We start from the raw sequence: 24,640 nt of genomic DNA, 5'->3' as shown, positions 1-24,640 counted from the left end.
GGGTAGTTAGCATAATGATTGTTTGTAGTGGGAAAGACTGTTGGTATAATTGAGGTTGTTTATTTACATTTTTTAACTAGGTCAGGGCAGTGATGAATGTCTTGAGTGAAAGCATTTTCTATTTGACTGTAGCAGGAGTGGGTTGTGTCCTGAATGCTGGAATATTGTTTTTTTGTTCATCGACCTGCCGGCTTGGAAGTGATTTTTTTTTATTAGCGTAAGTACTGTTTTCATTTATATTTGTTAGGCGCGATCATGAATGATAGAAAGATTATTATTTATCTTTGATTATAGTGCGATAGTTTAGTTAGCTAGGAGAGCGTAAGCGTTTTTCTTTTTTATTGCAGGCCGTAATTCCTCCTTTGGACTCCTTTGGAGTTTTTGTTTGTCCGTGGCCTGTTGGTTGCCTGCCGCACATTTATAGATAGATTGATGACGACCCTGTACGTTTAATTGTGTAATGATTTGGATATAGAGTGCTCTTATAACTGTTGATGACCAAGCTTAATATAAGTTCCGGATGATGATGATGATGACGACACTGGTTTGGCCTGGACATGGAGATGATATTCTGAGAATATAAAGTTGCGATTGCGCAGTGAAATTGGCCGTAAGCTAATACTCTCTGCCAGGAAGTTATGGCAGTGGGCTAGGAGTTACCCGTATGTGGACGACAGTGACCACACAAACTTATATATTTAATATTTAAGTGTTTTCGCTTATGTTGGTGTTAGATGTGATTATTTGTTGCTGGTTTATGGCATTTGGTTGATGGTCTAGTGTTATGGGTTTTTTTTTTGGTGTTCAAGTGTTTTTTGGTACTGTGTGTGGAGTGTCGGTGTTGGGTTAGTAAAGTTTTCTGATTATTGGTGAGTTCTGTGTACCCACACGCACTGTTATACCATATGTATATAAAAGTCTGATGTTATTTTTGTCTGTTTTAGTGTTAAGTCTGTTTAGTGATGTGTGATTTTTTTTTGGTGTGTTTAATTTGTAAGCAATATAGTTTTAAGGCTATGTTTTGTTTTACTGGTCCCTTTGTGCAATAGTCCAGTTGACGTAAAAGTAAGGGGAAAGTTTGTGTTGTGGGACAATTTGTCTGTCGGAGTGATCAAGGGTGTGGGGGTTTGTTTTTTGTTTACATCCCGCCACAGAGTGCTCGCAAGTAAGCCCATGTCGACAAGCCGCTGATGAGGGTTGTCGATCGTTTGCCAATAACTTTAGTGTGATGCCGAACGGCCAGTAGCGAGAAGTGTGTTGTATACCTTCTGATCTAGGTAAGTCCGAGTCACGAACTGCTGGCAAATTGCCGATGATCGGTGAGCCTAGGATGGTAACTGACAGGCAGATGAAGGCTGTCTGGTCAGTCAGCCAAGGTAGGTTGGCGATAAATGAGTTGGTAATCTGCTTTGAGAGCCCTGAGAGACAGCAGAATGGTTTAATGTTAGTCAGTTGGTGATGGTAAGCCATTGATGATCTGCAATCGATCGCTGACCGGTGATCGGTGAGCTAGAGATCAGCAAGCTGACTATGGTCCCTCCTGGTTGGTCAGAGATCAGCAAGCTGATGATGGGCTGGTCAGAGATCAGCGAGCTGAGTTCGATGATCGAAGAAAGATGAGCTGCCCATTGGTGATCTAGCGACTAGCAACCTGATGACTGGTTATTGACTAACAATCGGTGATTGGAACGCTAGCATTCAGAGATCGTTATTCATTGGAGGGACTAGAGGTCAAAGATCGGAGCTGAGCTAGCAATTGGCGATCTGGTGATTGGCGAGCTAGCAATCAGCAAACCGTCAGTCTGTTGATGCTTTCTTGATGGCTGACGGTGGTCTGTCAAGGAAAGAAAATAAACTTCAGAAGAGACAGGGACCAAGGATTCCGCATTTTGTATCCCCTTAGAAGATGGAATCTTCGGGATCGTGAATCCTTCTGTGAAGCCTCTTTCCTCTTTTCCAGGCGGCCATGTTATGCGTTTGCGAGGAGAGGAATGGGGCAGTGGTGACATGTCCAAAAGGTTTTATTCTTTTTTCTGCCTATTGCGCGAGTGTGCAAGAGACTACTGGAGTGACGGCACACAGGATGGTGCTGGTGCTCAGTTTCTGCTGGAGCGCAGCTTTCGGTGAATGCGTAGAAGAGTGCTGGAGAGCAGGCAAGCGCTGGTGCGCTGGTGAGCACTGGCTCTTTGGCAAGAGCTGGCGCATTGGATCTGCGAGCACTGGCTATTTGGCAAGAGCTGGCGCATTGGGTCAGAGACCGCAACTGCGCAGGAGTGCGCAGGAAAGCGCAGAAGAGCACTGGCTCTTTGCGAAGAGTTGGCGCATTGGCGAGCGCAAGTGAGCAGGAGAGTGCTGGATATGAGAGAGCAGGGGAGTGCTGGCACGCAGTAAGGCACTGTGTAGTGTTTTGTGCAGTTTCCCTAGAATGCGCCGAAGCACGTGACTAGTTGCGCAAGGGCGCGTGCATGGGCACGCGATTGCGTGCCGCGCGTGAGCAGAAGACCACTGGCGCGCGCGTAAGACGGCTGGCACTCACGCAGAAGATGGCTGGCGCAGGCGCAGAAGGTGGCTGGCACGCACGCATACGGAAGACTGTTGGTGCTGGTGCGCATGCAGAAGCAATGGCGTGCATGATAATGCTGGCGCGCATATGAAAGTACTGGCGCGCAGGTGCAGGAGATTGTTGGCGAGCAGGAATGATCCACAGAAGAGTCAAAGACCGAAGTTCAAGGACTAACTGTAGCGTAAGGTAGCGCTGGTAGATTTGCAGGTCAGCTGGCAGGACTACCGGAAACTGGCATGAGCCCTTTGGGAGGGCAAACATCCATTGATGGCGACCATGAAAGGTCCACAGAAGAGTCCAGGACCGAAGTCCAAAGACTAACTGTAGCGTAAGGTAGCGCTGGTAGGTCGGCAGGTCAACTAGCAGGACGACCAGAAACTGGGATGAGCCCTTTGGAAAGGCGAACATCCACCGAAGGCGACCGTGAAAGGTCCATAAAAGAGTCTAGGACCGAAGTCCAAGGACTTAGCTGCAGCGCAAGCTTGCACTGGTAGGTCTGCTGGTAGGACGATCAGGAACTGATGACGCCCATTGAAGTGCTGATCAGGTGTTTCCACGGGCGTACTTCTGAGAGAAGCGATGAAGCTCATGAGGGCCGGTGGATCATCAAGCTGACCTTCAACAGTTAGCGATCCTCCGAAGAGGGGTCTCTATGAGTGGCCCCTCTCGCGAACGAGAGAGGTGAACACTTTGCAGGAGAGACTTGCCTAAGACTATGCTCCGCCCCTTAAGGAAGAGAGACTCAGCAAGAGGGTTGAATAGTCTAGGCGAAGGCAGCAACAGCAGTCGGAGACGAATTTATTAAGATGTGGGAAGTTCTCTCTAGGAAGGGAGAAACAACCTCACACCTGGGAATGAAACTTTCCCTTGGAAGGGAAAGTTGTCCGGGCCCTGGAGGCGAACCTCCTGTTAGCGTTCTAAGATGATCTGAAGTTCTGATCATGTTGTCACGGGCGTACTTCTAAGAGAAGGGAGGACGCCCATGATGACATCCTCTGAGGGACGGCAGTGACAGCAGATTTCCCAGGCATGAACAGAACAGCTCTGCTTTGTCGGCACTCTTAGTCGAACGACGAAAACTGCATAGCTGAGATAAAAAAAAGGGATTTTGACAAAGGAAAAATCTATTTCTGGGCGAGAGACCTGTGTCGCCCAGTGAAATGCTCCTTATAGCCCCATTTCTAAGGTATAAAGACTGCTAGATATACCAGAGAAAAAGTTGCATGGAATGCCAGGAATATAACTCAGCTAACTCAACCTTACAGGGTGTTGGTATAGTAACTGGGGCGTGTTAGAACCACTACCAGAGGTCCCTTACCAATTAGTCTTCTCCTTCTTCAATATCCCCCTATACTACGAGGTGCCGTTCCACATCCGACTACTGCCCTCTACTACGGATACTGCCGACCCCCACCACAACCACTACCCTCGCTGCTTCCCTCATTCCTACTAGCACCCCAAGCTTGGACCATCCTAGGGTGAAGAAAAGAGGGGGTGGGTTCACTGGGCGACACAGGTCCCTCGCCCAGAAATAGATTTTTCCTTTGTCAAAATCCCTTCTCTGGGCTCAACCTGTGTCGCTCCGTGAAATAGTAACAGAGAATTGGTCCCATAAGCTTGGAAATACACATAAAATTAAGGAACTGATATAAAATAGAATAATTTAAATAGGAGTGTTTTAATAATAAACCTCAATACTGTATACCAATCTCTTAAATTACAATACCGGGTCAGAGACGCAAAACTCATTGGTAAAAATAGGGAAAAACTTCCAATAAACAAAGAACATGAGATGTCTAAATATATTATAAAAGACATTAGTGATATATAAACATCATAAACACTGGTTAAAGTGCAATCCAAATGAAGGTCAAGGTTAAGCAGGGAGAATAGGCAAGGCAGGTGTCGCCCTCCTCCTTATTAGGAGACAAGGCACTAAAAAGGCAAACATATACAGTATATGAAGATAGGACCTTTTTATAATGGTTCTGTTATATCCGGAGGAACCACGTTCCCTGCTGCTACTGTTGCAAATTTTAGGGCTTCCAAGGATTTTAAATAGTGGCGTTTGAATACTGCTGGTGATTTCCAGCCTGTGTATCTCTTTAATTCTTCAAAATTCATGTGATGAAAATAATTGACTGATGTTGCTACTGCTCGGATATCATAGGCATGTGGAACTGATTCCGGGTTGGCTTGTTTAATAAAATAAAGAATCTGTTGTCTGATTCCTTTCAGGGAAATGGTTCCTCCATGCTCTCTAATAAACAACGGGCCTGAAGACTTATTAGGGGTTCTATTCAAATAGGCTTTCAGAGTGTTAACTGGGCACAGGGATAGGTCCTGTGGAAGTGGGACAATCTTCCACAGGGTCCATCTATTTTGTGGGTCCTCATTCTTTGCAAAGAATTTTCTATCTAGAGAGATTAATATTTCACCAGAAGAAAGAAAGTCAATGTGATCTGGCTCTCTAGATAATGCTGAGAGTTCAGATATTCTGGCTCCTGAAGCTAAACTTATCAAAAATAACGTCTTTCTAAGAAGCGTTATATAAGTGCATGAGCCATTATCAGTATCAGAAGATAGTTTAAGGACATCATTTAAAAACCAGGAAACCGTGTGAGGACGAGTTAGTGGTTTTAGTCTAGCACAAGCTCTGGGATAGATGAAAAATACAAATCCACAAGATTAATATTGAACCCTAACTGAAATATTTTCTTTAAAGCGGACTTAATTGTAGTAATAGTATTAGCGGCTAGTTCCCCTTCAAACAAAGTTCTGAAAAAGGTAACTGCCAGATTGGTAGTCATCGTCTGAACACCTGAGTCTTTCAAAAATTTTGCTAACTTCCTTACAGAAGAATCATATTGCCGAAGGGTGGATTCTCTTTTGTCTGACTCTAGGAATTATGTGTTAAGAGGGTCGATCTCAGCATCCTTTTGTGCTGTAAATTTCATGAAGTCCATAAAGTTAGGGCATTCTGAATTCTTGAGGAAGCTGACACACTGCGAGTTTGTACTGTATGTAAAAGAAAATTCCCAAAGGAGGAACTCCGAAGAGGACCACTGAAGGAACAACATAAAATACAGAAAGTATTGCACCCTCCCTTCCCCAGTCGACATCCACGGGAGAAGGGGGAGCGGAGTAACTATAATAAAAAAGAGAATTACAATTATTTAAATCAACTACGAATATTCGCTAATAGTGAGGACCACTGATCCTTCAAAAGGAAGTGTTCCCCACGGAAAAAAGCTGAAAAATTATATTTTCATAATAAAATAAATTTTTGAATATACTTACCCGCTGGTTATATAAGAATGGCTGGTTATATAAGAATGGCTAGCGTCCCTGACGCCTCGGCAGGAAATTAAAAAATCCCGCGTGGCTAACGCAGATATGCCAGGTGTACACTAGTGCCTTCATGGTACAACGGGTGAAACTATACCAACCTCTTCAGATTTTCCATGCCCCATGGTCTCTAGAGGGGAGGAGGGTGAGTTTTTAACTTATATAACCAGCGGGTAAGTATATTCAAAAATTTATTATATTATGAAAATATAATTTTTAAATATAAAACTTACCCGCTGGTTATATAAGAATGGCTGATTGACACCCTTGGTGGTGGGTCAGAGACAGCTACATAATTGGAAATTCACTTAAGCGTTACACAAACTACTTAAGAGGTTCTCACCTGATAAGGAAGCTGACAGCAATGCTCTGCCTCATTTCGTCTGCTATCCTTAGAAGATCCAGCAGTCCACCCAGGGGGCTGATGATCTCTAGGAGCTGTCAAACGGTTCAATAACCTATAACATGACAGGACCTCAACTAATACCCTTGTTCCGGGCACTCTCTAGGAACAAAATGACCACCTGACTAGGTCAAAGATTGCGGAGGATTGTCGACCAATCTTCACGTACAATCATAAAAACATATATAATAGTTCCAAGAGAAGAACAGGGGTACTAGGAATATAGGGAAATGTAGTGGTGAAAATCTCACCTACTACTTCACTCGTTATTGGGAGTGAACCCAAAATGTAGACGTCCTCATAAAGAGACTGAATACGATCTAAGAAAAGCAAGGCGAATACAGGAATACCCCTTCACAAGGCTGTATACGCGATGCTTTGCAGAGAACAGATTAGTTTAAGAGTTACAGAAGCTCTTATAGCTCCAACTTCATGAGTCTTTACCCTTTCGACATGTTACGATCTGTTACACAACAGTATGAAAGAACTCTTGTCATTAAAGTCTATGCTAGACGATAGAGCGTTTTAGACATAAATAGCGCAGGCTTCTTGACCGTGCACCGAAGAGTCATGAATAGACTCTTAACCTCTTTGGTCCAGTCCCGATAAAACTCCATCGTTTTAACCGGGTAAAATGTCCTTCATAGCCCTTCACAAACCAAATCCGAGAGGATAAAGATCCCGAAAGATTTAGGCCATGGATGAGAAGGACGTTTGTTAAAGATCAAGATTATGCAAGGCGCCTATGGTTTAACCATTGTGAAGTCCATGTTCTTGCTAAAAGATTGAACTTCACTGGCTCTCAACTATAGTAGACTTATTTAGAAAGTCTCCTAAGTTAGGCCTTAAAATTAAACCAAGTGTAAAGGCTCGGATCTGTCACTACCGCGAAATTCCAGAAACGAATCCTAAATTTAGGCTGGAGCATCTTGCTGACCCTTCTAAATCCTCTTAAATGACCTGAGAAGATGTATAAGGTCTTTATTTGATAGATGCAATCTCCTGCGTCTGCAGACAACTGTCCGCATACTCCCTTGATGGTCGAGGGGGAAAAAATGTGTTTTCCCCTCCAAGGTCTGAGAAAAAACAGGCCGCTTGTCTTAGAGTTGCCAAATGAAGAGCCCTTTAGCTCTACACCACTCCATAAAAACACCCTAATTGGGTTGTAAAACCTTGAGGCAAAGGTCCCTTGTACAAGCGATAGCCTCAGCTGCCTCCTTCGAACAACCTCTTGATCATAGGGGTTTTCCAAAATACGGGAGGCAGCTAGACCTAAAACTTGATGGTTTAAAAATAAAGCGTTCGTGATCCTGACACAGGAAAAAAAAAACGGACTGATGACATGCTTCCAGCAAACACCCAGCATGTCCCCAGCATGGGACCAGTATAGTTCCAACCTGCAGTCTATGCTCATCAAGTCGCGAGAGAGACAAGATCTAGACCTCCTCCTAGCATGCATCCATATCAGTCGCAAGAAACCGATACTGAAGCTAGGCCTGCTGAAAAGAAGCATCAACAACATGAACCTCATGCTGTGAAGTTAAGACCTGATCGTGTGTACCAACAAATGTTCAACACACAAAGTCAAAGTTTGACACAAGAAAGCGTTAGCTGTGAGGCGAGAGCGACGCGAAGACAAGACAGCAGTCTGTCCATACTGCTGTGACCCAAAGGCTAGACTGTATACATCTAATATGTGACCAAAATGTCGCATGTGCTTCCATCCCCGTAAGGTGCTAGCATGCTGTATGCGTTCACCTTGTCGAGTGGATACAGCGCTCTGTGTACGTCTCGCCTGCTGTAAATCTACAGCGTGCTGCCCGTAGGCAACAGTATCGTGTCCGGTCAGTGGCACACCGGAGCAACTGTTAGTCTATCATGATGCGGAAAAACCTGACTGGCCTTATCCAGTATATGTCCCGGCTGGCACATGCGTCTAGGTTGCTTAGAATTTCAGGATGCCATGTATGTCGAGAGATGCTCACGTGTAGTATGCGTCCGCATGAGTGGAGACGCGCATCCCGCAGATCGCAACGATAGAACAACTAGATGAAAGGATTAACTTTGACTGTCAGCGTCTGAGCCCACATGCACTTCTGAGCCGCTACAAGCGTCTGCTCTACCGCCTCCCGACACAAGAGCCTATCTTTGCAAGGAGATGCTACTGAGCATCGGAGAACTATGCTATATGATACTAAAGGAAAAAACATCCCTTTGATCTATGATAGTCTTCACTCTTTTAGGAGAAAATATTTTTTCCCCCCAAGAATTGTAAACGCTAAAAAGAGATGAAATTGACCTCCTTTAGCTCAGACCAACCCTACACTCGCGGGGCAGCTTGTGCGCCACCTCAAGCGTGAGCGAAGGCTAGAAGAGATCATCAACCGCAGCCCCGTGAGCGACCTGGGAGAGTCCCTATGACATTCCCAGCGCGCCTTGTGCGTGACCTGAACGTATCCCATGCTATGAGATACCGTTAACAGTAGTCGCCCGACCCCAGAAGAAAGAACTAAACAATTCCTCAAATTTGGGGTGGAGAGGGAGTGTAAACAGAAGCAAACTGGGCACCTCTTCTCTCGAAGAATAATGCATCTTGCGCGCTTTTGGCGCTGACACGTCGCCTTTTTTCAACAGAAAAAACTCCCGGCAACCATCAGTAACTGAGGGATAAGTTACTAGAAAACATACGACTCCTGAAAGGTCTGGGACGTACTGATTGTTGATGACCAAGTCTAGGTTCTGCGACCTTCTAAGAGGACAAAGTCTATCTTCCCTGACTGTGCTTCAAATTCCAGAGGAAGAGCCAGGATTAAATACGACTCTTCTGACTTCCGCTCCTCTCGTGGAAGAAAACACACCCGATTGCTTCTAATTTTAAGAATCGCAATGCACCTGCTGGGAGAGCAAGTTCTGTCCGCGTGCCTACATGATGATTAACTTCCTAGTCTAGTAGACAGGATGAACGTCAAACGTCGTCCGATTGAAGCTGCGCTCTGATCAAATAGACGACGTACGGACCAAGAGTCCGCTCCGTTCTTTTACCAGGGCTGCAGAAGTTGTTTAGCCTGGCTCCCCCCGCTGCTTGAAGGGGAGAGCAGTCAGAGCCTGCCTCGACTGGGCTTGGCTCCTCTTTTCCTTTGCTTCCTTGCCTCTGGTTTGAAAGTACTTCTCCCTACACGTTTACCTTGAAAAGGCTGGGCAGAATGAGAATATGATGTCCCCTCCTTAGTTCTACGAGAAGAGAAGGGCGTAGGTAAAACCTTACTGACTGTTTTAGTAACCAAAGCTTGAGTAGCCTTCTGAGCCCAATTTGCAGGCACTTCCTTAACTAAATCCTGCGGAAAAAGAGCCGAAGATATGGGCGCAAAAGCAACTCCGATTTCTAACATGGAATGATACCCGCAGAAAAGAAGGAACCCAAAGTAGCTCTTTTCTTTATAACTCCTGCAGTAAGTAAAGCAGCCAGTTCGTTAGAACCATCCCTCACTGCCCTGTCTGTACAAGACATAAGTTGGATAAGACTACTTGTGTCCGTGTCCTTTATCTTGGTTACTCTTCTGCTTAAGACTCCCAGTGACCACTCAAGTAAATTAAATACAGTGGAACCTCTACATACGAATTTAATCCGTTCCAGAACCAACTTCGGATGTAGAAATTGATCGGATGTCGAAACGAATTTTCCCATAAGAATACATTGAAATAGGATTAATCCGTGGTTGAGCCCAAAAACCTATGATAACTTCTTAATAAACTACTACACATAATTTTCCCATGAGAATAATGAACACTAAATTAGATAATAGACATGTAAATAAGAAGAATAGACATGTAAATAAGAAGAATTAGCAAAAAATGATAAATAAGAAACGGGTTTTTAGCGTCACTTTACCTTAGAAACTCCAGCGCAGGTGTTGTTCGTCTTCGCTACGCAGAGAGGAGAGAGGAGACGGACGGACGGCGAGGAGGTAGAGAGGTTAACTACGATAAACGTAACACTACCGTAACTTATTCTAACTTACACTAAGTGAACTTTAACATAACTTAGCTTATTTTTTTTTTATTTTTATATTTTATATTTTTTTTTTACATTTTCTTTTTTTCTTTTTGATGATTACGTAATTTTAATCACTATCACTTACATTTAAAATTGACTGAATTTCTTTTGCTTCACTCTTTTCCGTTTTCTGTGTTTCACTTTCTTCCTCTTCACTCTTTGCCGTTTTCTTCGGTTCACTTACATCCTCTTCATCGCGAGTTCGCTTCGCAGTTTTTTTAAAGAAAGCATCGATAGATAATTGCTTCGTACGGCTTTTCAGAATGTTTCGAAAGTGCGTTAGGCAAACATCATCGAATTGAGAAACTACACGACAAACCTGCAATTTCTTTGGATGGTATTTGTCGATGAAGTCGACCACGTCTTGATATTTTCCTAACACCTCTTTTATTTGCGCTGAACCTAACACATGTTCTACCTCCTCGCTCTCTTCCTCGTCATCACTCATGTGCTCCGACATAGCATGGAGTTCCTTGAGCTCATCCGTCGTCAGTTCGTCGTGATGTTCGGCGACGAGTTCCGTAACGTCATCTGCGTCGACCTCCAGACCCATGGACTTGCCAAGGGAGACGATTTCCTCTACGGCTTCCGCTGCACCGACCACGGGATCAGGTTCGGGGTTAAAACCCTCGAAATCTCGGGGAGAAACTGCATCAGGCCACAGCTTCTTCCATGCAGAATTGAGGGTCCGTCGAGTTAATCCCACCCAAGCCTGATCAATGATCTTTAAGCAGTGCACGATATTGAAGTGGCCCCTCCAAAATTCACGCAAAGTTAAGTTGGTGCTTTGCGTGACATTAAAGCACTGCTTGAATAAGTGCTTGGTGTACAGCTTCTTAAAATTAGAGATGACTTGCTGGTCCATGGGCTGGAGGATAGAGGTGGTATTTGGTGGAAGATACAGCACCTTTATGAACTTGAATTCATCGAAGATATCATCTTCAAGTCCGGGGGGGGTGAGCGGGTGCATTGTCAAGGCATAGCAGGCACTTTAAAGGCAATTTCTGCTCATGAAGATACTTCTTCACAGAAGGACCGAAAACTTGGTTTACCCATTGCACAAAGAATTGCCTAGTGACCCAGGCCTTCGAGTTGGATCGCCAGAAAACATGAAGCTGATCCTTATCGACGTTGTGTGCTTTAAAGGCCCTAGGGTTCTCTGAATGGTAAACAAGCAAGGGCTTAACTTTAAAGTCCCCGCTAGCGTTGGCACATAGAGCAAGAGTCAACCGATCCTTCATTGGCTTATGCCCAGGCAATTTCTTCTCTTCAGCAGTGATGTAGGTTCGACTCGGCATCTTCTTCCAAAACAGCCCGGTTTCATCACAATTGAACACCTGCTGCTCTACGTAGCCTTCTTCCTTTACGATATTTTCGAATTTCTTAACAAAGTCAGTTGCAGCCTTTGTGTCCGCACTAGCAGCCTCTCCGTGGCGAACAACTGAATGAATCCCGGACCGTTTCTTAAATTTCTCGAACCAGCCACGAGATGCCTTGAAATCATCTAAGGAAGGCTCGGTTGAACTCTCCCCAGCATCACCCACAGAGCTCTCCTCCTTCAAGTCCGTAAAGATGGCGTGCGCCTTCTCGCAGATGACTGTTTCGGTGATGGTGTCGCCAACAATCTCTCTATCCTTAATCCACACTAGTAGAAGTCGTTCCATCTCTTCTATGATAGGGGTACGGCGTTTGGAAATTATAGTGATCCCCTTAGAAGGTTTCACTGCTTTAATAGCTTCCTTCTGTTTAAGGATTGTCGAGATCGTCGACATATTACGGCCATACTGTTTAGCAAGTTCACTCACGCGGATGCCACGCTCATGTTTTTCAATAATTTCCTGCTTAATTTCTATAGAAAGCATTTCCTTCTTCCTTTTCTCACCACTACCACTACCACTGGCAAAACTAAGCCTTTTTGGACCCATGATTTACGTAAATTATCGTTAATGGATGCACGTAAAAAATCACGATTAATTCACAGTTAATATCACAACGCAAAGAGCACAACCACACGAAGCCGGCGAGAACAGAGGACTGACCCAAGCCGCGCTAATTGAGCGTCCCTCCGAGGTCGATGTGCTGCCTTCTATCGGCGGAAATAAAAAACACTTCAGGCGCTATGAGCACCGACTACGCGTACGAGTATTGTTTACTTCGGGTGTCGAAAAAAACATTCGGGTGTAGAGTCGGAACGTGTTCGAATTGTACTTCGCGTGTCGAAAAATTCGGATACAACCGGTACGACGAAAATTGCTACTTCGTGTGTCGAAATAAAATTCGGGTGTAGAGTCAAAAATTTGCTCGAATTTTACTTCGGATGTTGGAAAATTCGGATGTAGATACGATCGTGTGTAGAGGTTCCACTGTACCTCAACACTCTGAACTATCCTATCAAGAGCTGGTCAAACTCCGACATTGACCACTACAGTCTATTCGTTCTCATGGCCAGGAGACAGGAAGAATCTACCAGGCTAGAGAAGTCTCCCTGCGCAGACGCCGGAACTCCCAAACCCAAGACTTCCCCCGTCTCATACCAAACGTTCGACTTAGAAGCTAACTAGGCTGGTGGAAAAGCGAAGCATGTGATGCCCAGAGCTTTCCTTAAATCCATCCATGCTCTTATTAACTTCGATACTCTCTTAGAGTGGGAAAGCACCTCTTTTGTATAGAAGGAAGTCTCCACTGCCTTGCCTAAGGTAAACTCAAAAGGGGGAGATCGCGGAGTAACTGGTGTAAAATAGTCTGGAAAAATTCCGAGAAGACTAGCCTTTTTTTTTTCTTTTTTTTTTTTTTTTTTTTTTTTTAGTCCACCGAATGTTAAGGTGGTTTCTCTTCCTTTCTCTCTGAGATATCCTCCAATTGATCCTCATGAGAGAGAACCTCATCCAGGTCTACTTCTAACAAATCAGAGATTGGAGCTAGCATCAGTGGTAACATGGGCGCGCTTGCGTTGATCCATATCCACATCCAATTGACAGCCACTTGCCTTGGTTTGCTGTCACGATTGATTTTATAATAGATTAAATCTAGCTGGCGCTGGCGCTTTGCCTCGTCCTGGCGCGCAGCGCTCATGTGATATTCGCGCTACCGCCGCTGCTCGCGCTGGCGCTCTGCCCACTCATGACTCAACTGGCGTGGGTCGTAGCGCTGGCGCCGACACTCAGCGACTTCATCAATTAACTTCTGAGCCTCATTAAGTTTCCACTCAGGCTCCGCTTGCGCCTCGCGCCTGCCATTTAGCGAACGTCGTCACGCTTAAACTAACGATCGGCTGTCTGCTTCTTTTAATAGCTGTTGTGAAAACAGAGCTCTGCTGAGACAAATCTACATCGACCTGCCGCTGAACAGTGAAACTGGGAGACCGCCTGTGCGATATCACGTCGGTCCCAGCGACAACAGGCCGCCTGTGCGACAACGGGTCTACCACCAAAGACTAACGCCCAGGATCACCGTCAACAGCCGGAAGATAAGACTGCATCATCAACGAGAGCTGTTGTTTGAAACATAAATACGCAGAACGAATCTAATATTGTTCTCAGCTCAGCGCCTGAAAAGCGTGTGTAATATTTGACAACATTAATACCTCACTCTATCTATAACGAGGGTGAGCGCCTTGGCGCCTGCCTGGCGCTCAAGAGGACTTCTGTTCGGGTCTTAAAAGACTGTAGCGCTTAGCTACTCTCTCAATTCCTTCCGTCGTTCGACTTAACTTCTCCCCTCCCGGGAGCTTGACAGAGGTCGAAGACTAGGATAACGACAGGTCCGAACAGAAGCACTCTCCACTGAATAAAATTCACTGCGTAATTTAACACTAAAAATTTTCATTCTATTCTTTGTTAAAAGAAAGTTTCACAATCATTTGAAAGCCATAGTATACGTTCTCTCAAACGAAATGAACTCATTTACAGAGAGACTTACAATTCTCTCAATCGTTCGAATGGGAATGAAAAATTACAGAATCCCATATAAATGCAGCGAAAAATTAAATATTAAATATTAAATATTACCTTAGTAGGTATAAAATTTATAAAATAAAATAAACCCTTAAATTAAGTAATTCCAATAAGAGTGAATCATTACTCGTATTTACTGGAACATTTACACTTAATATAAAAACAATCTTAGTATTCCACTACGGAAACAACGATACATAGAATCGTGTGCTACATCGATTCATATAAACATTAAGTGAAATTTAACTTCCTTAAATTCTGACTAAGGAAAAATACTGACAGGAACAATTAATTTCAAAATAATATGTTCCTTTTATATAGTACAACTAACCATAAAAATCTCTACGATATATTGCAATATTGTAACAATACTGATAACTGCGTAACAACTGAACGCTAATTAATCTTTGCAAACAGATCGAAGATTACCTCGAGAACTATTAAAAGGATAAAATTTTCTTAGATTAATAATCCTTTAATTAAATTTATAACTTAATATTTCAAAAGAAAGTATTCACTTATAATTCTTTGTAAAAGCAAGTCGGACTTATAGCCTACGACATAAGGCTGTGACGTCATCAATGGACGAGATGTTTACCTTTCGTCCTATGCTTTCGTGAGGTTTAAAATAGGTCGATAAACCTTTTAATCTTACCTTTTAAGTTATAAATACATGATCACATTTCAAATAAAAGAAAAAAGGGGAAAGCCTAAACTCAAAGAACGTTAATACATCACCACATAACGTCCAAACAGCGTACAGTAAAAAGCGAGAGTGAATTTCCAATAGAACCGACGGCCATGCCGGCAGGGAAAAATCTGAAAAGGGTGGTATAGTTCCACCCGTTGTACCGTGAGGGCACTAGTGTACAGCATATCTGTGTTAGCCACGCGGGATTTTTTAATTTACTGCCGAGGCGTCAGGGACGCTAGCCATTCTTATATAACCAGCGGGTAAGTTTTATATTTAAAAGTTAAAATTACAATTATAATTTCAGTAAAATAATTGAGACAAACATCGGAAGCGCAACCTAACCCACGAACGCGAAAGGTGCTCTTTCCATTAGTACACTGTTGTTGAAAGGTGAACGACCTTGAGAAGAGAAAGACCGTAGTCAATCTCTGAGAGGCTATACTCCCTTCGCTCAGTAATCCATGTTTCCTTCAGGAAAAGGGAAAAGGCGAAGACAACAGCTGAATGAGGAGGGTCCAGGCGATGACGATTCCCTTGCGGCGGCCGAGTCAACGGTTATATGCCGACGGGAAGACCGATGGACCAGAGGGGGAGAGGTCGTTCCCCACGAAGTGGTAGCATCCTGGCCTTGCACAAGTTTCGTGTCGTATACGTATCACACGCACAGCACAAACACTGAACACATTTCTATATGCATATATATACATAAACATTAAGAATGTTTTCATATATATATAAATAAAAGAAAAATTAAGTTAAAAGACAAAAATTAATGGCAGTCCAGAATAGGCGAGGAGGAAGAGCGGAAACAACCGCTCTTCATCCGAGCCAAAAGTAAAGTGAGCTAAATCAGAGGTGTATGAGGGTGAGTGGTAGCAAGGTATCCTCCCGCTAACTAGCGGTGTGGGTAGTTAACCCTCGCTAAATTTTAATGGCTCGTCATTTCAGCTTCGCCGAAAGTGTAACCCCTAATAAATAGCGTGGATTGTATTCCAGTTACGGAACAAACAATATTTTCAGAGTTTGATTATCCCATGTATGATACACAACCATTGGACAATCACCTGCACTTACTAATTAAAGCAATAGCTGAAACATGTGAGACATAATTATGCTGATAAGCAAATTACTGTACAAATAAACTTCAATCGCAGTTCACAGTGAAAAGTCTACAGTTATATACTGAGCTAATTCATTTTAGCATTCAATAATTCCTTTTCATAACATAATAGGTGGAACACATAGTAATGACCAAACAAAAAGTAGATATAAAGGGAACTGCTTTAAAATGTTATTTTCATTAGTAAAATAAATTTTTGAATATACTTACCCGATAATCATGTAGCTGTCAACTCCGTTGCCCGACAGAATTCTACGGGAGGGATACGCCAGCTATCACTATACTAGAAGGGGGTGTACTCACCAGCGCCACCTGTGGCCAGGTACTGCAGTACTTCTTGTTGACACCACCTCACTTTTTCCTCGGTCCACTGGTTCTCTATGGGGAGGAAGGGAGGGTCAATTAAATCATGATTATCGGGTAAGTATATTCAAAAATTTATTTTACTAATGAAAATAACATTTTTCAATATTAAACTTACCCGATAATCATGTAGCTGATTCACACCCAGGGGGGTGGGTGAAAACCAGTGTACATGACTAAAGGATAGCTAAGTATCCCGTATTTCATATAATCAGTTATTTCAGAATAACAATGAAATAATAAGTACCTGGTAAGGAAGTCGACTTGAACCGTTACTCTGCCTTTATTAAGTTCGTCTTCCTTACTGAGCGCAGCGTTCCTCTTAGGAGGCTGAATCAACTCTAAGGTGCTAAAGTATATAGGGCTGCAACCCCTACTAAAGGACCTCTACACAACCTCTAACCCAGGCGCTTCTCAAGAATGAATTGACCACCCGCCAAATCAAAAGGATGCGGAAGGCTTCTTAGCCTACCGTAACAACCATAAAAACAACAATAAAAGCATTCAAGAGAAAGGTTAAAAAGGTTATGGGATTAAGGGAATGTAGTGGCTGAGCCCTCACCTACTACTGCACTCGCTGCTACGAATGGTCCCAGGGTGTAGCAGTTCTCGTAAAGAGACTGGACATCTTTAAGATAAAATGATGCAAACACTGACTTGCTCCTCCAATAAGTTGCATCCATTATGCTCTGCAGAGAACGGTTCTTATTAAAGGCCATCGAAGTGGCTACGGCTCTCACTTCGTGGGTCCTTACCTTCAGCAAAGCAAGGTCTTCCTCCTTCATGTGAGAATGGGCTTCTCTAATCAGAAGCCTTATATAATACGAAACCCCGTTTTTGGACATGGGCATCGAAGGTTTCTTGATTGCACACCATAAGGCTTCTGACTGTCCTCGTATAGGTTTTGACCTATTAAGATAATATTTCAGAGCTCTGACAGGGCAAAGAACTCTTTCTAGCTCGTTACCTACCATGTTGGAAAGGCTAGGAATTTCAAACGATCTAGGCCAAGGACGTGAAGGAAGTTCATTCTTAGCTAAAAATCCGAGCTGTAAAGAACATGTTGCAGATTCGGATGTGAAACCAATGTTCTTGCTGAAGGCATGAACCTCACTGACTCTTTTAGCTGTTGCAAGGCAGACGAGGAAAAGAGTCTTGAGGGTAAGGTCCTTGAAGGAAGCTGACTGGAGAGGTTCGAACCTAGGCGACATAAGGAACCTTAAGACTACGTCTAGATTCCAGCCTGGAGTGGGTAAACGACGTTCTTTAGAAGTCTCAAAAGACTTAAGGATGTCTTGAAGGTCCTTGTTGGAAGAAAGGTCCAAACCTCTGTGGCGGAGAACTGAAGCCAACATACTCCTGTACCCTTTAATCGTAGGAGCCGAAAGGGATCTCTCATTCCTTAGATGTAATAGGAAGTCAGCTATTTGGGTTACAGAGGTATTGGTAGATGAAACTGCATTGGCTCTACACCAGTTCCGGAAGACTTCCCACTTGGATTGGTAGACTCTACGAGTGGATACCCTCCTTGCTCTGGCAATCGCACTGGCTGCCTCCTTCGAAAAGCCTCTAGCTCTAGCGAATCTTTCGACAGTCTGAAGGCAGTCAGCCGAAGAGCGTGGAGGTTTGGGTGCAACTTGTCTACGTGAGGTTGACGTAGAAGGTCCACTCTTAGAGGGAGAGTCCTGGGGACGTCGACCAGCCATTGTAGTACCTCTGTGAACCATTCTCTTGCAGGCCAAAGGGGAGCAACCAGCGTCAGCCGTGTCCCTTCGTGCGAGATGAACTTTTGAATGACTCTGTTGATGATCTTGAACGGTGGGAATGCGTAAAGGTCGAGATGGGACCAATTCAGCAGAAAAGCATCCACATGAACTGCTGCTGGATCTGGAACTGGGGAACAGTACAAAGGAAGCCTCTTGGTCATGGAGGTGGCAAACAGATCTATTGTAGGCTGACCCCACAAGGTCCAAATTCTGTTGCACACGCTCTTGTGAAGGGTCCATTCCGTGGGGATGACCTGATCTTTTCTGCTTAGGCGATCTGCTGAGACGTTCATGTTGCCTTGAATGAACCTCGTTACTAGGGTGAGGTTTAGACCTCTTGACCAAATGAGGAGGTCCCTTGCGATCTCGTACAGGTTCCTCGAATGGGTCCCTCCCTGCTTGGAGATGTAAGCCAAGGCTGTGGTGTTGTCGGAGTTCACCTCCACCACCTTGCCTAGCAGGAGGGACTTGAAGTTCAATAGGGCCAAATGAACTGCCAGGAGCTCCTTGCAGTTGATGTGGAGCGTTACCTGTTCCTTGTTCCACGTTCCCGAGCATTCCTGTCCGTTCAAGGTCGCGCCCCAGCCCGAGTCTGATGCATCCGAGAAGAGATGAAGATTGGGGGTCTGAATCGCTAACGATAGGCCCTCCTTGAGAAGGAGGTTGGTCTTCCACCACAAGAGAGTGGTCTTCATCTCTTTGGTGACCGGGATAGAGACTGCTTCGAGCGTCAAATCCTTGTCCCAATGAGCTGCTAGATGGAATTGAAGAGGGCGGAGGTGGAGTCTCCCTAACTCGACGAACAGGGCTAACGATGACAGGGTCCCTGTGAGACTCATCCACTGTCTCACCGAGCAACTGCTCCTCTTCAGCATGCTCAGGATGCAATCTAGGGCTTGGCTTATCCTTGGGGCCGATGGAAAAGCCCGAAAATCCTGACTCCGAATCTCCATTCCCAGGTAAACAATGGATTGGGAGGGAATGAGCTGGGACTTTTCTAAGTTGACTAACAGACCCAGTTCCTTGATCAAGTCCAAAGTCCAGTTGAGACTCTCCAGACAGCGACGACTCGTGGAGGCTCTCAACAGCCAGTCGTCTAAATAAAGGGAGGCTCTGATGTCGGATAAGTGGAGGAATTTTGCAATATTCCTCATCAGATGCGTAAACACCATAGGAGCTGTGCTTAGGCCAAAACACAGGGCTTGGAATTGGTACACAACCTTTCCAAAAACGAATCTCAGGAAAGGTTGGGAGTCTGGATGAATAGGAACGTGAAAGTAAGCGTCTTTCAGATCCAACGAGACCATCCAGTCCTCCTGCCTGACCGCTGCTAGGACCGACTTCGTCGTCTCCATAGTGAACGTCTGCTTGGTGACATAAGCATTGAGCGCGCTGACGTCCAGCACCGGTCTCCAACCTCCTGTCTTCTTGGCCACCAGAAAGAGACGGTTGTAGAAGCCCGGGGATTGATGGTCCCGGACTATAACCACTGCCTTCTTTCTGTAACAGGAGCGACACCTCCTGGTGCAACGCTAGCCTCTTGTCCTTTTCCTTGTAGTTGGGAGAGAGGTTGATGGGAGAAGTGGTCAGAGGGGGTTTGCGGCAGAATGGTATCCTGTAACCCTCCCTCAGCCACCTGACAGACTGGGCGTCTGCACCTCTCTTTTCCCAAGCTTGCCAGAAGATCTTGAGTCTGGCTCCTACTGCTGTCTGGAGAGGAGGAGAGTCAGTGTTTGCCTTTAGAAGTCTTGGAACCTTTCCTAGACTTGCTCCTGGAAGAGTCTGGACGGGAGCTTCCTCGGCTGGGGGCTCTACCACGAAAGGGCGGAATAAACCTCGTAGCAGGCGTATCAGCCACTGGGGTGCGGTAAGTCCTGGGAACTGAGGGAGCAACCTTAGTCTTACGAGCTGAAGAGGCCACAAGATCATGAGTGTCTTTCTGAATCAGGGCCGCAGACAAGTCCTTGATAAGTTCTTCGGGAAACAAGAACTTAGAAAGCGGAGCGAAAAGGAGTTGAGACCTTTGACAAGGTGTGATGCTGGGAGAAAGAAAGGTGCAAAGTTGCTCCCTTTTCTTAAGAACTCCTGACACAAACATTGAAGCAAGCTCGCCAGATCCATCCCTAATTGCTTTATCCATGCAGGACATTAAAAGCATGGCTGAGTCCTTGTCCGCAGGGGAGGTCTTCTTGCTAAGGGCCCCCAGGCACCAGTCTAGAAAATTGAACATCTCAAAGGCACGAAATACACCCTTTAGGAAGTGGTCTAAATCGGAGAAGGTCCAGCAAACCTTAGAGCGCCTCATTGCTGTTCTACGAGGAGAGTCGACCAAACTTGAGAAGTCAGCCTGGGCAGAGGCAGGGACTCCCAAGCCTGGTTCCTCTCCTGTGGCATACCATACGCCCGCTTTAGAAGTGAGCTTAGTAGGTGGGAACATAAAGGAAGTCTTCCCTAGTTGCTGTTTAGACTGCAACCACTCCCCTAAAATTCTTAAAGCTCTCTTAGAGGACCTAGCAAAGACGAGCTTAGTATACGTTGACTTAACAGGCTGCATGCCCAGCGAAAACTCAGATGGAGGAGAGCGTGGGGTAGCAGAAACAAAATGGTCCGGGTATACCTCTCTGAAAAGAGCCAGGACCTTACGAAAGTCAATGGGTAGAGGAGAAGACTTGGTTTCTTCCACGTCTGATGAGGGATCCAGGTGCGCAGCTTCCTCCTCAGAAACCTCATCACCAGAGTGTAGCGAAGTGAGAGGTAATGTAACAGTGGTATGCTGAACAGCAGAATCAGAACAAGCGGGTGCATAAACGCTTGTGGATTCATCCTCAAGTCTCTGTTGCTGAGTTAAAACCTGAGGTTCAGGCTGCAAAGGCTGGTCAGGAAGAGTAGAGGAAGGTAGGCGCATGGGTTGAGGTGGCTGACTCCTGGCATGAGTGTCTTGTCTCAAGAGTTGCGCTTGCTGTAAGGGTTGCGGATGCGCAGTAGCAGGTTCCTGAGGAACGAGTTGAGGTTCCTGAGGTGTGAGCTGCGAGAGTTGAGGTAGCGGCTGCGCAGAACGCAGTTCTTGTCTCGCGAGTTGAGGTTCCTGAGGTGCTAGGCTAAGGTGTTGAGGTTCTCGCCTTGAGGAGGGTTGAGGTCGCTGCAGCGAGTGCTGAGGTGGCTGCCTCATGGATGGAAGAGGTTGTCGTACCTCAAGAGATTGTTGCCTCGCTGGTGGAACCGCAAGCGGAAGCGGAGGAAGTAAGGCATAAGCTTCCTGCTCCCATTGCTGAGGTTGCCTTAAGGAAGGCTGAGGTTGCTGCACACCGCTGGAAACTGGCAACTCAGTACGCGGTAAGGAATCCTGAGGAGCCTCAACTTCGTACGCCTGGCAGACGGGACTGCGGTTAGGCGGAGCGATCGCAGGAGGAGGTGTAACCTTCTCAGCCTGACACTCACGCATTAAGACCGCAAGCTGTGACTGCATGGACTGCAGCAAAGTCAACTTGGGGTCGACAGACGCTAAGGTCTGCTGAGGCAAAGCCTTAACAGAAGATGAGGTCTGTTGTGGCATCACCTTACCCCTCTTAGGAGGAGTGCAGTCACCTGATGACTGCGGAGAGTCAGAGCTAATCCAATGACTGCAACCAGGTTGTAGAGCTCTTGAGGTCTGGACTTTGCGTTTGAGAGGTCTTGAGACCTGAGTCCAGCGTTTTCTCCCTGACATATCTTCAGCAGACGAGTAAAAGACGGGCTCAATCGTCTGCGGGTGGGAGTGACGGTCTCTGTAAGACACGCCCGCAACCACCGAGGATACTTCTGTGCGCCGATCAAGGCCTGCCGAACCCTTTTGCCCTTCGACATTGCTTCTCCCCTGGGCTTGGGAGCTTGCAAGAGGTCCCGGACTGGGAGGACGACTGGCACGCACAGAAGTACCCTCACGCACCACACTGACACTGACACTAGCACTTGGCACCGCACTGACACTAGCACTTGTCACAGCACTGGCACTATCACCTCCCACTGCACTTTTGACCTTAAGTTCTTTGACTTCTGCCATAAGAGACTTATGGTCACTAACCACCGATTCCACTTTGTCACCTAAAGCCTGAATGGCACGCAAAACAACAGACATATCAGGTTGAGTACAAATAGTAGGTTCGGGGGTAGCCACTACAGGGGGAGGAAAAGGTTGAGGGTCATGAGGTGAGGAAAAAAGTGAAGAGCGAGAAGAACTCCTCCTAACTCTCTCTCTCTCTAACTTGGTTGAATATTTCAGGAATCGAACAAATTCAAGTTCCGAAAGACCGGCGCATTCCTCACATCGATCTTCCAACTGACAGGGCCTTTCCCTACAGTCAGAACAAGCGGTGTGAGGATCTACCGAGGCCTTCGGAATACGCCTATTACAAGACCTACATCGTCTATGGGGTGGGGCTTGTGAAAGGTCAGACATCTTGAATCAAAGAGTTAGCCAAGGGGGATTCCAAATCAAGCAAAAAGATCGTTAACCATAAATCAAAACTAAATAAAAGCTATCTAAGCTAATAAGAAAAGTTTCCAGTAAAGCGACAGCCGAAATCTTAGAGAAATACTTCACCAAAAGCCGTGAACAGAACTCCAAAATCATAAGCGTATCCCAGAATGTCTTGCCGGAAGCACGACAGAGGAAAAAGTGAGGTGGTGTCAACAAGAAGTACTGCAGTACCTGGCCACAGGTGGCGCTGGTGAGTACACCCCCTTCTAGTATAGTGATAGCTGGCGTATCCCTCCCGTAGAATTCTGTCGGGCAACGGAGTTGACAGCTACATGATTATCGGGTAAGTTTAATATTGAAAATTTAAGTCAATAATAGATTATATGTATTCAATATGTAAAAGTTTCTATTGCATTTTGAAATAAAAGTGTAAGGTATTATGTATGATGAAATAATTAACTACGTTCTCTATAATAATGATAAAATGTCGGTCACATTTAGCCTTCATTTATGACATAAAAAGATGCATTAGAAAAATACACAAGGGAAAAAATAACTGAAGCATCCTACTAATCCTTTTATGATTTGGACTCTCTTTTGTCCTTCCTGGGCATGGCTGCCTCACAGTCAATTGGCTTCACTCTACTGAGTGGCTTCTTCCATTAATCCTCCAAGGTGTGCACACACTACTCACTGATGGCTCAGTTAGTTTTATCTTGCAAATGAGGCCAGCCTTGTATGTAGAAGTGTGACGTATATTTTCATAACAACATGCCTATTTATTTGACTGCAGATGAATGAATACAGATGCTTACTTGGAATATAAAATTACTTGAGTCCACTCACCTGCTGCCAGAGCGGCCAAAATCTTCTCTGTAGCGTGAAAATCTTTCACAAGGACATGAGAGGACAGAAAGGTGTACTTGTTCTCTCTGTCTACTATCACACCTCCCAGCTTATGTATGAGCTTGCTATACCGCAACTCATCTTCCTTCGCGCTGATCCCAGAAAATATCCATCTCTTCACTTCTGCAGAATTGGAGGCCATATTTGGGGTTGCTGCTCCTGTCAAGAAAATTAATGTTCAATGGTGTATTGAATCATAAACCTTTTCATATCACATACTGTATAACTGTGGCGGGATGTAAACAAAAACAAACCCCCACTCCTTTGATCACTCTTACTTCCAAAATATACCACAACACAAACTTTCCCCTTACTTTACTTTAAACTGGACTATTGCACGAAGGGAAAAACAAAAAAAACATAGCCTTAAAACTATATTAAACGCAACCAAAAAACAGAACACAAATCATTAAACTGACTTAACACTAAAACAAATCACTTATCACTAAACCATCCACCATACGCCATAAACCAGGAACAATCACAATTTATCATAAATTCAATAGACAAAAATAACACAAAAATGTTATTTTTATTAGTAAAATAAATTTTTGAATATACTTACCCGATAATCATGTAGCTGTCAACTCCGTTGCCCGACAGAATTCTATGGAGGGATACGCCAGCTACCACAATACTAGAAAGGGGTGTACTTACCAGCGCCACCTGTAGCCAGGTACTCAAGTACTTCTTGTTGACACCTCCTCAATTATTCCTCGGTCCACTGGTTCTCTATGGGGAGGAAGGGAGGGTCGATTAAATCATGATTATCGGGTAAGTATATTCAAAAATTTATTTTACTAATAAAAATAACATTTTTCAATATTAAACTTACCCGATAATCATGTAGCTGATTCACACCCAGGGGGGTGGGTGAAAACCAGTGTACAAGATTAAAGGATAGCTAAGTATCCCATATTTCATATAACAGTTATCTCAAATAACAATGAAATAATAAGTACCTGGTAAGGAAGTCGAATTGAACCGTTACTCTGCCTCTTTTTTAAGTTCGTC

At 44.8% G+C, this 24,640-nt stretch overlaps 1 protein-coding gene across 1 annotated transcript in view; it reads right to left on the bottom strand.

Moving 5' to 3' along the window:
- LOC137656666 (uncharacterized) overlaps positions 1-24,640 on the bottom strand; it is a 327,800-nt gene that overhangs the window by 256,617 nt on the left and 46,543 nt on the right. The window contains exon 2 of the mRNA XM_068390839.1: positions 23,567-23,785. Coding sequence (XP_068246940.1) covers positions 23,567-23,768 — 202 coding nt within the window. The 5' untranslated portion in view covers positions 23,769-23,785. The remainder of the gene's footprint in view (positions 1-23,566; positions 23,786-24,640) is intronic.

Source organism: Palaemon carinicauda, chromosome 17, assembly GCF_036898095.1.
Source record: "Palaemon carinicauda isolate YSFRI2023 chromosome 17, ASM3689809v2, whole genome shotgun sequence".
NCBI lineage: Eukaryota > Metazoa > Arthropoda > Malacostraca > Decapoda > Palaemonidae > Palaemon > Palaemon carinicauda.
This window is presented reverse-complemented; position numbering and strand designations above follow the sequence as displayed.